Raw genomic sequence first — 13369 nt, 5'->3', positions numbered from 1 at the left:
ACTAGGAGCTACTCTTTGCATTAAGATTCTTTATGAATACGGGCCCAGAAGTTTTTCAGTCACCATGGGGGAATTTACATCTTTGTCTGTCCCTCTTAAATGTGGGATACCTCAAGGGTCCATTTTGGGACCCATTCTGTTTTAGTTATACATGCTTCCAATTGGCGCTATCTTTTAAAAACACAGAGTATCATTCCATTGTTATGCGGATGATACACAGATATATATGGCAGTAAAAAAGGAAGATAATTCATTAGGGCCTCTTTTAGCATGTCTGAATGATTTGAAAACCTGGCTGGCTGCTAATTTTCTGCATCTAAATGAATGCAAAACCGAGATTATTGTGTTTGCACCCTCTAATGTATCTGAGCTCCCCTGTGTTGATTTAGGCCCTTTATCTATTTATGGTAAATCCATGGTGAAAAACTTGGGGGTAATTTTTGATAACTCCCTAAAATTTGACAAACAAGTTAACGCTGTTGTTCGATCAGGCTTCTTTCAATTAAGAACCTTGACAAAAGTCAAGCTATTTTTGTCATTTGAGGATTTAGAGAGAGTGATGCACACATTTAGACCTCACGTTTAGACTACTGTAATGCCCTGTATGCAGGGATTAATCAGTCGACGTTGAGACGCTTGCAAATTGTTCAAAATGCCGCAGCTACATTGCTGACAGGTTCTCGAAAGCAGAACCATATCACTCCAATTTTGCTTTCATTACATTGGTTGCCAATCCGTTACAGGATTGATATTAAGATTTTGTTGTTTGTTTTTAAATCTCTAAATGGTATGGCACCACCCTATCTCTCAGATTTGTTGCAGATATACTCACCATCAAGATCACTTAGGTCTTCTGACCAGAAACTCTTAACTGTCCCAAGGTCTAGACGCAAATTTTGGGGTGATCGTTCTTTTTCAGTGTTGGCTCCGAAACTCTGGAATAGTCTGCCTTTGAATATTAGAACTGTCTTTTAAATCTCTTTTAAAAACTCATCTTTTTTCTCTGGCTTTTCTGTCTAACTCTAATTGCTGATATGTTAGTAGCTTGTTTGCTTTGTGAGAGTAGTTAGATATATGTATTACACTGAATGTTTTGTACATTCGCTCTTTGTATGTTTTCTACAAACTGTACAGCACATTGGTCAACTACCCGTTGTTTTTAATTGTGCTTTATAAATAAATTACCTTACCTTACCTTACCTTACCATAGAGCAAGTTTTAGGTCTGGGTGATATGACGATATAAAATGATGATACGGGTGATACTCTGGATTTTTGAAATAACTATATTCACGCAGGGACAAAGTAATTAAGCGATTTAGACAACGGTTGGTTTTGTTGTAAGCAGAAAACATCTAAGTGAAAAATAGCCGATTTCACCATGTGACGTAAAGTAACAAAATTGTCATTCATCCTTAATTCTCATTGTAACTTTGACTGCTATTCCAGATAGTTTTGTTATACTGTAATAATATGAGGCAAGATGTTTTTTCCAGGTTTTGGCTTATCTAGATATTTTCTGCCTCTCCTTTCCAGACGTGCAGTAATGAGGTGAAGTGTATCTGTGACTCCGACTACACTGGGAAGGACTGCAGTGTGTATGACCCCATTCCAGACCCCCAGCCTCTAGACGGTCCTGAGAAATACAAAGGTTCACAACACCACACATTTAGTGTTTCGAATGTAATACTAGCATGTTTAGTGGTGTAACTGGGATCGTAAGGGCCCCAGGTGTCTATTTAACTTAAAATAAAGATAAAATGTATGTTCAAAATGGGGATAAATCATGTCCATGGGAAAAGTGTCAGAAGAAAAGGGGGGATTCGTTGTCCTTGTTGTGAATGCTGAGGGGAGTTTGGTTCAGGTGAGGACGGGGTCCAGTGGACACAATTGTGAGAGCCACTAACTTAATTTTTTAATTAGGTGGACGTGTGTAGCGCTCAGCACCATATAAAGAAAAATCTTAATATGCAGAAAAAAAAGAAGAAAAAAAATGCTTGGGGTGGGACTAATACATTGCAGACATTATTGTATGAAAACTTGAGACTTTTTCTTTATTCCCCTAATTGCAGAGTAGGAGTGACAGTGAATGGAAAACTGTAGAATTTGTATTAAAAAAATTACCAAACACATTTGGAAACTAGAATCTCCAATAAAAGTGATGTATATTGCCCTAATATAAAATATTGACTGTAAGTATAACAGTAATTATTATTATAAATATATACCATGACCCTACAGAGGATAAGGAGTTTGGAGAATAGATGGATGTATAGATATATACATATATATATATATATATATATATATATATATATATATATATATATATATATATATATATATATGTGTATATGTGTGTGTGTGTGTATATATATATATATATATATATATATATATACATATGGATAAATAGGCCTATATATTTCTGCTGAAACAAGTTTCAATTTTCTGAAAACGTTATCACACCGTGAAAATCTCATACCGTTACAACCCTATTTTACACAAATTATTTACAATTAAATGAAAATGTATTATAGATAAACATCATGCCATATGTTTGGGAGGTGCTTGTTCATCTAATCCAGCCAATCACGCTTCAAGGGTATATAAACAGTAACTCAGCCTATCATCCTCCAGTGATGATTTCTCCGGATCTCAATTCAACATTAAATTTCCAGTAATGGACAGCATGCTCTCGGATTATAGGATCAAGTGCACTCATGAATATACATTTATATTAAACGCAGTAACTTCAAAATGAAAATTCTGTCATAATTTACTCAATCTCAAGTTGTTTCAAACCTGTATGAATTTCTTTCTTGTGCTGAACTCAAAAGAAGATATTTTGAAGAATGTCGGTAACCAAACAGTTGATGGACCCCATTGACTTCCATAGTTTGGAAAAAAAATTGTCCTGTTCCACTAAATGAAAGCCTATATTTAGAAACATTGATTGCCTTTGAGAGGCAGGTTCTTCATATCTCAAATAAACAAATAACAAAACCAAATGTTACCACAAGATGTCACTGCCGCTTCTTCCAGGGAGCATGAAGCTAAAACTAATCAGTACAGGTAACAGGAAGATGGGTTTTCAAAATGAAAGCACTTGACAAAATAAAAGTCATGAATAAAAACAAAAAACGAGAATATAACTGAAACCCACGTGACAGATATGCTTTTACCTGTCTGTCCACAGGTCCGAGCGGTACAAACATCATCATTGGCTCCATAGCAGGAGCGATACTGCTGGCAGCTATAGTACTGGGAGGAACAGGCTGGGGCTTCAAGTAAGGCATCCACAACAAACTGCATTTATAAATATATGTTCAAGTAGCATTTTCCTCATTCAGTATAAATTATTTATGCTTTATTAATATATACGTTTTTTTGTGGTTTACTGTATTGTCCTATCACTTAAAATAGACTTCAATAAATAATTTTGTCATAGGATGCTTGTGTAATGTATCTGTTTGTGCATTTACAAGCTCGTAGACTCCCACTAAAGATTTAAACACTAATCCAGACCTGCCTAAAACGTCTCGATTAAAGTCCAGATGTAAACGCTGTGTTTTTAGGATGCAAAAGCTAAATCAGTGGTTAAGATTTATTTATAATGCTGTTCCTGAGCAGTACAACCCAAAAGTTAGCTTGTGTACAGCACTTTTTAAAGAATACAGATTCCAGCTCGTACAACGCTGGCTGCACACACCTAAATAAACTAGAAAAACACACTTCAGTATTTTTTTTTTTAAACAGTATTTTATGCTGTCACTTCAGGACATAAAGTTGTTAGGGTGAAGATGACAAATGAAACCACGTAAAATCGTATCTGAAAGGTAAGAGATAAAAACTCACCACTGTGAAACGCTCTGCTTAAGTTGTGCTTGGTTCTGGTCTATCTGCTCGATCCTTTCAGAATCTGACTCTGGATTGAACTCGTATGGTAATACCATCGACATTATTAACTGTGTGTTTACAATTACTTAAAGGGGTGGTATAATGCATGGTTTAAGATGTAAAATAAGTATTTGATGTCCCCAGAGTGTGTATGTGAGGTTTTAGCTCAAAATACCCTACAGATATTTTTATATAGCATGTTAAAGTTGTCACTTTTTGAGGGTGAGCAAAAACGCACCGTTTTTGTGTCTGTGCCTTTAAATGCAAATGAGCTGCTGCTCCCGGCACAGAGGCGGAGCTTCAAGAGCTTGTGTCCTTTTACCTCACACAGACATGCACTGAAAATTTCTAAAACTTTTAGCCTTTTATGTTCAAACCGAAGTCAGAAAGATGGAGAGACTCAAGAAGAAGTAACAACATGTAGACAACATTTCTGAATGGTTAGTTGGTGAATTTATGTAGCTTATGTGTAGTTATCTTTGTGTATTTATGTAGCTTATGTGTAATTATCTTCTAGTACTTGATTAGCATATTCTGTCTTGATAATCTATAAATCGCGTCCCCAGGGGCGGGTTTATGTGAATTTTAGGGTTGGTAATGTCACTAACCCGGGAGGAATGCAGTGTAGTCCCTACCAGCCATTTGTTGTAGTCCTTAAAAAGAAATTCTTTAAAAGAAAATATCTCCATTTGCTTGGAACTTTGAGCATTATAACTTTGCAGATGTTGTTTAAGCTCAAACAGCAACATTACACACTAACTAAAGTTAGAAAAGTGAAATCATATTCAACCACCCCTTTAAAGCCTTGGAACCTGAAGCTTCATTTCCGACACACATTCGAGGTTTTTGGCCAATCACAGTGCAATGGGTCAGCTGGCCAGTCAGAGCACCGTGGAGTTTTCGGAAGGAGGGGCTTTGTTCTTGCATAATAGATACTGCAATAATGTACACTATGTGCAAATAATGTGTTTTTTGAACATTAAAACATGTTACCCTATTCTGTTAATAGCATCATGACCCTTTAATTATCTTGACTGCTTGTCTTATTTTTATTGTAAATGCAGCACAGTGTTTTAATGTGACAGATACACAAATACATTCCTATTCTCTCTCTGTTTTCTTTCTTGACAACAGAAATATCAGAAGAGGAAGGTATGAACCCGCCCAACAAGACATGTGATATCATACACCCATGTCCACCTAACATATATCACACAGGCTGTTTTTTCACATCTTAGTTTCTCCATTTAGTTTGTTTTTATTTTATAAAAAAAAAAAAAAGAAAGATTGAAAGAAACGTGGTCCCACTTTATATTAAGTGTCTTTACCATTTAAATTCATAATTTTATATAATGTACTTATCGTGTACATACGATTTTACGTTGTACTTATATTTTTAAATGACCTGCATATAATTACAGCTGTCATTATTTCTGCAATTACAATGTTAACCGTTCCATTACACCTTAACCTAATACAATAAGTCGTTGTTCTTAAAGGGATAGTTCACTTTGAAATAAAATTTTGGTATGTTTTAGCTTACCTCAAGGGCATCCAAGATGTAGGTGTCTTTTTTTCCGCAGTAGTTTCAATTTTGATATTTTTAGGTCAAACCGTTCTTGTCTGTCAGTCATATAATGCAGGTCGATGGTCACTGTCTCAAAGAGCATGCACAGAGTCCAAATTAAAACAATTCCCTATCGTCCAAATTAAACAATTCCCCATCGTAAGTACACATTGATGGCCTAAGACACGAAACGAGCGGTTTGTGTGAGAAAACGAACAGTATTTATATCGTTTTTACCTCTTGAACACAGCTGCGTCCAAGTGATCTGAGAGCGCGGGCGGGTATAGATAGATACATAAATACATAGCAATTAAAGACACCTAATACAAAGTGTGACCAAAAATGTTTGCAATGTTTTTTTTACATATTCATATCAATATACCAATAAATAGACACCACATTTATTCACAAATTCCAGTTAGTAGACATAATGCAGACCTCATTGGATTACCAATACAGAAACAATCCCATAACCTCATAAAACGTATATATTTGAGCTGGTAACAATAAATGACCCTTGCCATTTTAATCATATAATTGCTTCAGTAACTTTTGAAGTATTTGAAGTTACTCGTGTGGTCTACATTTTGGAGGCAAATAAAGAATATAAACTACAATACATAGTGAATTGCATCATTTAACATATTCTTTCTCTTCCTATATTTTCCTTCTTTTCTGTGTCTATTCTTCAGATCTGGAGGGGGATAAAGCATGTCATCTGCTCTCCTGTGCTTCTGCGCTGTGTTCTTTAAACTTTGAGGGAAACAGAAGAAACTACCAATGTCTTCCACTCTCTCACTAAACTCCAGTGTCACTCCCTTCTGTCTCTTCCACTTCCTGTTACTGCCTGTCACCTGTTGCCTCGAAACACTCCAGTACATCCCATGGTAACATTCTTAAACTGATTTCAGTTTTGAAGATGTTAGTTATTAGTAATCAGTTTTGGTCTTTTAAACCTCGCACAGAAAATGAAAAAAGTCATAATTTGCTCACCCTTATGTTGTTTTGAACACATATGACTTTCTTTCTTTCTTTCTTTCTTTCTTTCTTTCTTTCTTTCTTTCTTTCTTTCTTTCTTTCGCGGAGCACAAAATGAGATGTTGAGCAGAAATGTCACATTGTTGAGTTCCGGAAAAGGACCTTAAAGCACCATCGAGATTGCTTGTGCGCTATATGCAGATATATTACTGCATATTCAAACATGGCGCCTCGAGACGCATCACATCAGGTCAATAGTCCGAATTATCAGTTCATTATTTTTTCCACAAAAACAAAAATGTTATTAAAATTATTAGAAATTGTTATGTATTATACTGGTCCTAATCAGCGAGCTGCCACATTAATCGAAACAGACACTGAGAAGCCGTGACTTTTCAAGTTGTTCCATGCGGATAGACAGATTCTTCCCCAAACATTTTGGAGAAAATCTCTCAAAATATATATGGATTTCCCAGAAGAAATCTACCTAAAAAAATGTATATCTTGCAATGGAATGTCTGCTTGCATTCCATGTTTACCCTCATACAAGTCTGATATCTATACTCTTACTGCTTTTAATATCATCCATAATAGTTAAAAAAACATGCATAACCATATGAATGTACTTTTATGTAACAAAAAATAAGGCATTGCTTGTATGAGTTTAATGTAGTATATACTTTTCATAAGCACATAGCTGAGTGAGGCAAGGCCAGGTAATTTTAGTAAAATATGTATAATTTGTAAATCTTATAAGAGGAACACTGAGCTGAGGATACATATGTATGTATATAATGTATATGACAGCACTATTTTGCCCTTCGACTGTAAAAATAACACTGTCAGATAAAAGCACAAACAAATTTATAGGGGTCGAGAATGAAGACAACGTTGACAGATGGGCAAAACAACAATACTCAAAAGTCATATTTCCAATAATTTTTATGTTACAACAATTGTGTCCACTATATAGTGACTTTGTGACTCACTAAGTGACTTTGTTTTTCTGTTCTGCTGGCTGATGTCACAGAGCTCTTAGACTTTATATTCACACCTATCAGTGTGGATCAAGGTTATCATTTTACATTTTCAAATTATTAACTTTATTTTATTTATTTATTTTTAAGTACTTTTAGTTACTTGTAGTTTTGATAGATAATAGGTCATTGTATTTTAGTTTTTTATTTTATGGACATATAGTACTTTTGTTTCAAACATTCAGAAACAAGCAAGACTTTAGAGGAAAGAAACATTTGTATTTACAATAAATCATACAAAACAACATATCAGCTCCATGCTCATGTTCATTGATTGTCGTGCACAGCCAGCAGAAAACCAGTAGGCCGGCAATTTGTTTACACACAAAAGGTGAAGAGTCAGACTGGGTCATTTCTACTCTCTTGTACGTTTTCATGTCGCACGTAATGAAAGATCAAACTCACAAATTGTACTGATGGACATTACATTAGTTTTCTTCAATCATTTTCCATCCTGTTAGACTTTATATCAAAATCCAGTTCTTAAATGACATCATCCTTCAAGAAGTTTTGGTGGGAAAAATAGGACGTATTAGCATTGGATTTGATGATGCGATGCTCTGCACTCTTAGAAAAAAGGTTCAGTGGGGTTCTAGAATTCGTGACGGAAAGAATGCTTGGTTACACTTTATTTTAAGGTGCCCTTAGTGTAATTACAAATAAGTACTGAGTAATATTAATTAACAACATGTACTTACTATGTAATTAGGGTTAGTTGCTCGTAATTATATATATAACATTATTACTATGTTATTACTATGTTATTACAAGATGTGTAACAGGTACACTGTCAAAGTGTTACCGAACGCTTTATGCCAAAAAGGTTCTACATAAGGAGAAATGTTGTAATACTTTCATGTTTAACAAGTTATTTAATCTTTTTCATTTTTCATTAAGTGTTTACAAGCTGCTTAATTCATGAAAGTGAATTAATTCAAACTAAATCCATAAAATGATCCCATGACTGAACCCTTTTAAGGTTCTATATATAACCCTTTCTTCTAAGAGTGTGTTAGTGTAGCTCACTTACAGTTTCATTCTGAAAATCTGTATGATAATATAACAATTTAGTATATGCAGTATATATATATAAAAACTAACTTTTTAAAACCCTCTTATGAGCTAACCCGCAGTGTCTCTCGGCTATGTCAAGAACTTTAACTTTATTTCTAACTTGTTAGGCATGATGGAGACCTGTTCATGATTATTGTGTAAATAATCAAGCTGTGCTGAATAATGTTTAAGACTGAGACAGATCAGAACATATTTGTAGAAGAGTCTAATATACTTTATTATAGAACTACCTTCAATTACAACTTAAGCATTTTTAACCTTTTCAAGTTTTAAAAATGAATAAAAGTACTGTAGAAGAGGAATGAGCCAGTTACTGAATAATACACAGTGGATACTTTACAGTGATCACAGGAATTTGGGTGCTTTTCCATAAAAACATGCTTGCAAATATTGTCTCATCTTAGTCATTTAAAAAGTATCCATGCAGCCTTTTGTTTTAATAGAATCAAGTAACGATTAATTAGCAATATTTATTTCTTCAGACTAAATGTTTGGTCGTATTTTCCTGTGCCTTCAAAAATACTTCATAATCAAAGTTACATTCACCAATGATCAGCCTGTTCCAAAAGTTACTATGGAGGTACATGTGGTCATGTGTAATGTTATCAAATACAGTACAGCCAAAAATCAGATATGAACATACAGTATTAAATTAAAGACATGTATACATTTATATTTGTCTTTAATTATCTGATAATGTAAATATATCGGGTCCTTTAAAAACACAATCACACGTCTACACCAAATATAGAGCATGTGCAAGATTCCAAAGAATGGGTTTTTTCATTTGAATGTATTTATTGATTGATTGATTTTGGGGTTAAAAGTTGTAGTGCAGTCCACCCTACATCTTGTGCCACGTTTTCATCCAACTGATTGTTTAGGTTGCATGTTGTTGGACCACTAAAGAACCTCTGTGAAAAAAAACATCACCTTGATAGATGCTGAGAGGAATTTTTAAGGACAATCTATAACGTAGCCAATAACGTGTTTTTAATATATTGCCTTCAGTCACATTCCAACGTTTTATTAAAATCACTGTGTCTTTCATTCACTGAGTTCCAGTGTTTTAGAAGTTTTCTCTTTGAGTGTGATTTTTAAACTTCTTATAGATTTCTATGTCTAGGGTTATTATGGAAATATTATACTTTGTAATAAATTTTAGACAATTTGATTGATAGATTCAATGACATCTAAGTAATATCAGGTTCAGCTAAAGCTCACTGCAAATAAGAATTTTCCTCAATGATGCGACACTATCTAATTTCCAATGGTTTGTATTAAACATCTCAATAACATCGATTAGCACTGTGGTAAAAAAAAAAAATAATAAAAAAAAAACATCCCAGAAAAATGTTCTTCTTTCCATGACTTGCTTGGTGATTTGTTGTATTGCCAAGAACAGGCTGGCAGCAAATTAAAGCTTTTTTTTCTGCTTTTTTTTAATGTTTCTGTCACTAATGTTTGGGAAGTAAATTTTTTTCAGAATGTATCAGCTGAGAGCAGAACAATGTTTCTTTTATGTATATTATTATTGTCTGTATGCAAAGGTCTAAATGTATTTGTAACACAGAAAACACAAATGTACTAGACAATTTTTGTCATGATTTGTCAAATTTCACAAATACAAGTATCTACTGTGTATCAATATGTAGTTAAAAAAAAAAAAAAAAAAACTTCGAAAGCATTCAAGAGTAGCAATGTTTTATTGTATATTTGTGTATAACAACTGCCATAAAAAACAAGAATTCCTGGAGAAATGTCTTCCGGGGTGTGAGACTGTGTACATTTTGTAATAGCTTACCTGAAGCTTAAACTAACTGAATGGCGGAGAGGTAGACACATCAGTGATTTTGTCTAAATTGCCATACAAAAAAAAAAATTGAATCTACTCAGCATGCGTGTGAGTGAAATGTTGAAAACAACTCATTTCTATTCTTTTTCTCAGACGAGATGCAATGTAATTCTTTTTTTTTAATCTTCAAAAAACACTGGGAATGTTGACGAGACTTGCAAGTTACGAAGCTTAAATAAAGAAAGACTTGAACATTTCTTGCATTGTTTTTAATAAACCATTTCAAGTATATAAAAAAGCCACCTTTCTTTAGTCCCACTCAGCTCTACTTTTATCCAATGTTCCTGTGCTGATGAGCCAATCACAGAAGACTTGATAATTAGTAGGAGGATCTCCTGACTTAGGGGAGGAAAATTCAGTTAGCCAGGCACCTGAGACACATGCAATCCATGTCCACAGGCGTAACAATACATACATGTTCCAAAGCAGCTTTACAGATATGATCTATGTAGTGTTATTAGACTATAACTTTTCTTGGTGATTATGCTTTGTTTTAGTTTTTATTCAATTATGTGTGTGTGTGTGTGTGTGTGTGTGTGTGTGTGTGTGTGTGTGTGTGTGTGTGTGTGTGTGTGTGTGTGTGTGTGTGTGTGTGTGTGTGTGTGTGTGTGTGTGTGTGTGTGTGTGTGTGTGTGTGTGTGTGTGTGTTTTTTACTGAACTGTAGCTTTGGGGAGAAAGAACTATATACTTTATGTAAATTCACATAATTACATAAACACCTTTTTACACTTTCATTTTTGGAAAGTATACAGCAAGAAAAAATATTATGCTGTATAGAGGGTACATGGGAGACCAAAGAAAATATTATTTTTACATTCCCATTTGCTGTAACTGAAAAAGCAAATAAAAAAATCCAGTATTGCATCCCCTTGACTTTCCTAAAAAGGACAAAATATATAGAGAGAAGTATAATGGCAGTGAGATGAGATGTCAAATACAGGTTTCCCCTCAGCAGCTTTATTAGGAACCCCATTACAGCAGTGTTTATTGTTATTACCAGTTTATTGTAATTTAATGCCAGCATCATACAACATAAACTACTGGTATATACATGTAAATGTTTTTCAGTAGATTTATTTTTTTATTTGGTCTGATGAAGAGTATTTTTGTAGGCCAGAACCCAGGAATGAGTTTTAGCACCCTTTGTGTTTTTGAAGTTTTTACTTGTCTTGAAAAAGACGGTTGCTAACAAATGGCTAAATGGGACTATTGGTGACATTAAACAGGTAAACTCTTCTCATCTAATCTACTCATCTACTAGTCCGCTTCCACAGTCTTGTTGTGTTATACTCTTGCAAACTACTCTAACTTAAGCTTTCAAGGAAAATGTTTAAATAAAGACTGAAAGAGCTGATGGAAGCTTAATGACGATGATGTTGAAGTCATTCAACTGTGGTGTAGTTCCTTTTTAGCTTTTTACTTTTGCCAATTGCATTTAGCCTTCAAAACATAAGAATTGCGTTCAATTGTGAAGATCATCATGATCGTTTTACTTCTGCCAATTGCATTTAACCTTCAAAACATAATTGTGAAGATCATCATGATCTGTTGTTGGTCACAGAGCTTATTTTCTACTATAAAGAAAATGCCAGTGGGGAAAAAAAAATGTTTTGGGAACTTCCAGGTATTGTATATGGAGACACAATAAATCTGTCATTGCCATACTGTATAAAATTAGACGACTTCAAATTCTGCTATAAAGCAGCTGTGCAGAAGACAATTGTCTCATTATTCAGCTCAAGTCAGTTCAGTGTTGATTCAGTTAATCAATTATTCAATTCAGCTATTAGAAGCTCTACAGAAGACAATAGTTCATATAAGTCAGTTCAATGTTGATTTTATTCAGTTTAATAAGAGTGTTAATGTTGCAGGATTCATCAATTATTAAACAAATTCGATTTAGATATTAAGCAAAAAACCTTTAGAGAAATCAGACTCAGTAAAGGGGGCCAGTTCTCCTCTTGACAAAAGAACGAACATGGTGTGATTTATGATTCCTGGCTGCATCACAAGTCAGACTGTGTATTGATAACATTCAACATTTTCATCCAGCTCCTTTTGCTTGAAGATCAGGATACATCACGCTGGAATTTGATGGGACGAGTAGCATGTAGTCTGTAGCATGTACAGGGTGAAAAGCAATAGTTCTAGTACTGAGCCTTGTGGTACTCCACACTGAACTCTGATCTTCATCCAGATGGAACTGGATAATATTCTGAATGTTCTAATCCAATCTGACTTCTGACCTATAATGCTGCCTGAATCATAAGCACACACTGTTCGTTCGTTGGCCCCAGGACAACTTTTAGGAGAATTTTAGGAGATTTTCTAAATCTGCTGTACAGCAGAAACAAACTCTGTTGCATTATTTTCCTGTTATCACCGTAAAGGTGATTTGAAATAATCTGTATTGTAAAAAGCACTGTATAAATTAAGGTGACTTGACTGAACTTTTGATTGATATGGTACCTCTTTGTTTACTGCCACAAATTGATAATGGTCAAGTAAATACAACTTAAACCATCCTAAATGCAATTCCACTAGAATTCCACTAGAGTCTACCTGAGAATGTTGTGGTCTATAGTATCAAAGGCTGCACAGTCCAGTAAAACCAATAGAGAGATGAAATGGTCTAAATCCCAACTGGAATTCAGCATAGATACCATTTATTATTATTATTATTACGAGTTCACACTTACATAATCAGAAATAGTGTAAAATATGCGTATTTGACCTTCTGTTCAAGGAGAGGACTCCGAGCTCGGAATTTGGCCCGAACTTCAGAGTACTTTTGTTGAGAATTTCAATGTCATCAATGTGACAATATTAAATCATAAGTATGATTATGACAATGAGTGGGTACTGGGCACATGTTGTCCAACTCCAATAGTTTAGAAGGTCTATAAATGCCAATCTAACAGCCAGTACTAATTCTAAAATCAGCAAATTCCTTGATAA

General features: G+C 34.4%; 1 protein-coding gene across 2 annotated transcripts in view; it reads left to right on the top strand.

The window, feature by feature from the left end:
* Positions 1-10765, top strand: part of adam11 (ADAM metallopeptidase domain 11) — a 67062-nt gene extending 56297 nt beyond the window's left edge. The window contains exons 24-27 of one of the 2 annotated variants that reach the window (XM_082152731.1): positions 1536-1650; positions 3199-3289; positions 5034-5051; positions 6159-10765. In XM_082152731.1, the coding sequence (XP_082008857.1) occupies positions 1536-1650; positions 3199-3289; positions 5034-5051; positions 6159-6174 (240 nt within the window). In that variant the 3' untranslated portion in view covers positions 6175-10765. Of the gene's footprint in view, positions 1-1535; positions 1651-3198; positions 3290-5033; positions 6106-6158 lie in introns of those variants that run through there. The other variant, XM_082152730.1, reaches the window with a different exon arrangement.
* The last annotated feature ends 2604 nt before the right edge of the window (positions 10766-13369 follow it).

This window comes from Leuciscus leuciscus, assembly GCF_965113295.1.
Source record: "Leuciscus leuciscus genome assembly, chromosome: 21".
Taxonomy (NCBI): domain Eukaryota; kingdom Metazoa; phylum Chordata; class Actinopteri; order Cypriniformes; family Leuciscidae; genus Leuciscus; species Leuciscus leuciscus.
Note: the sequence above shows the minus strand (reverse complement) of the source record. Positions and strands in the feature narration are given on the sequence as shown.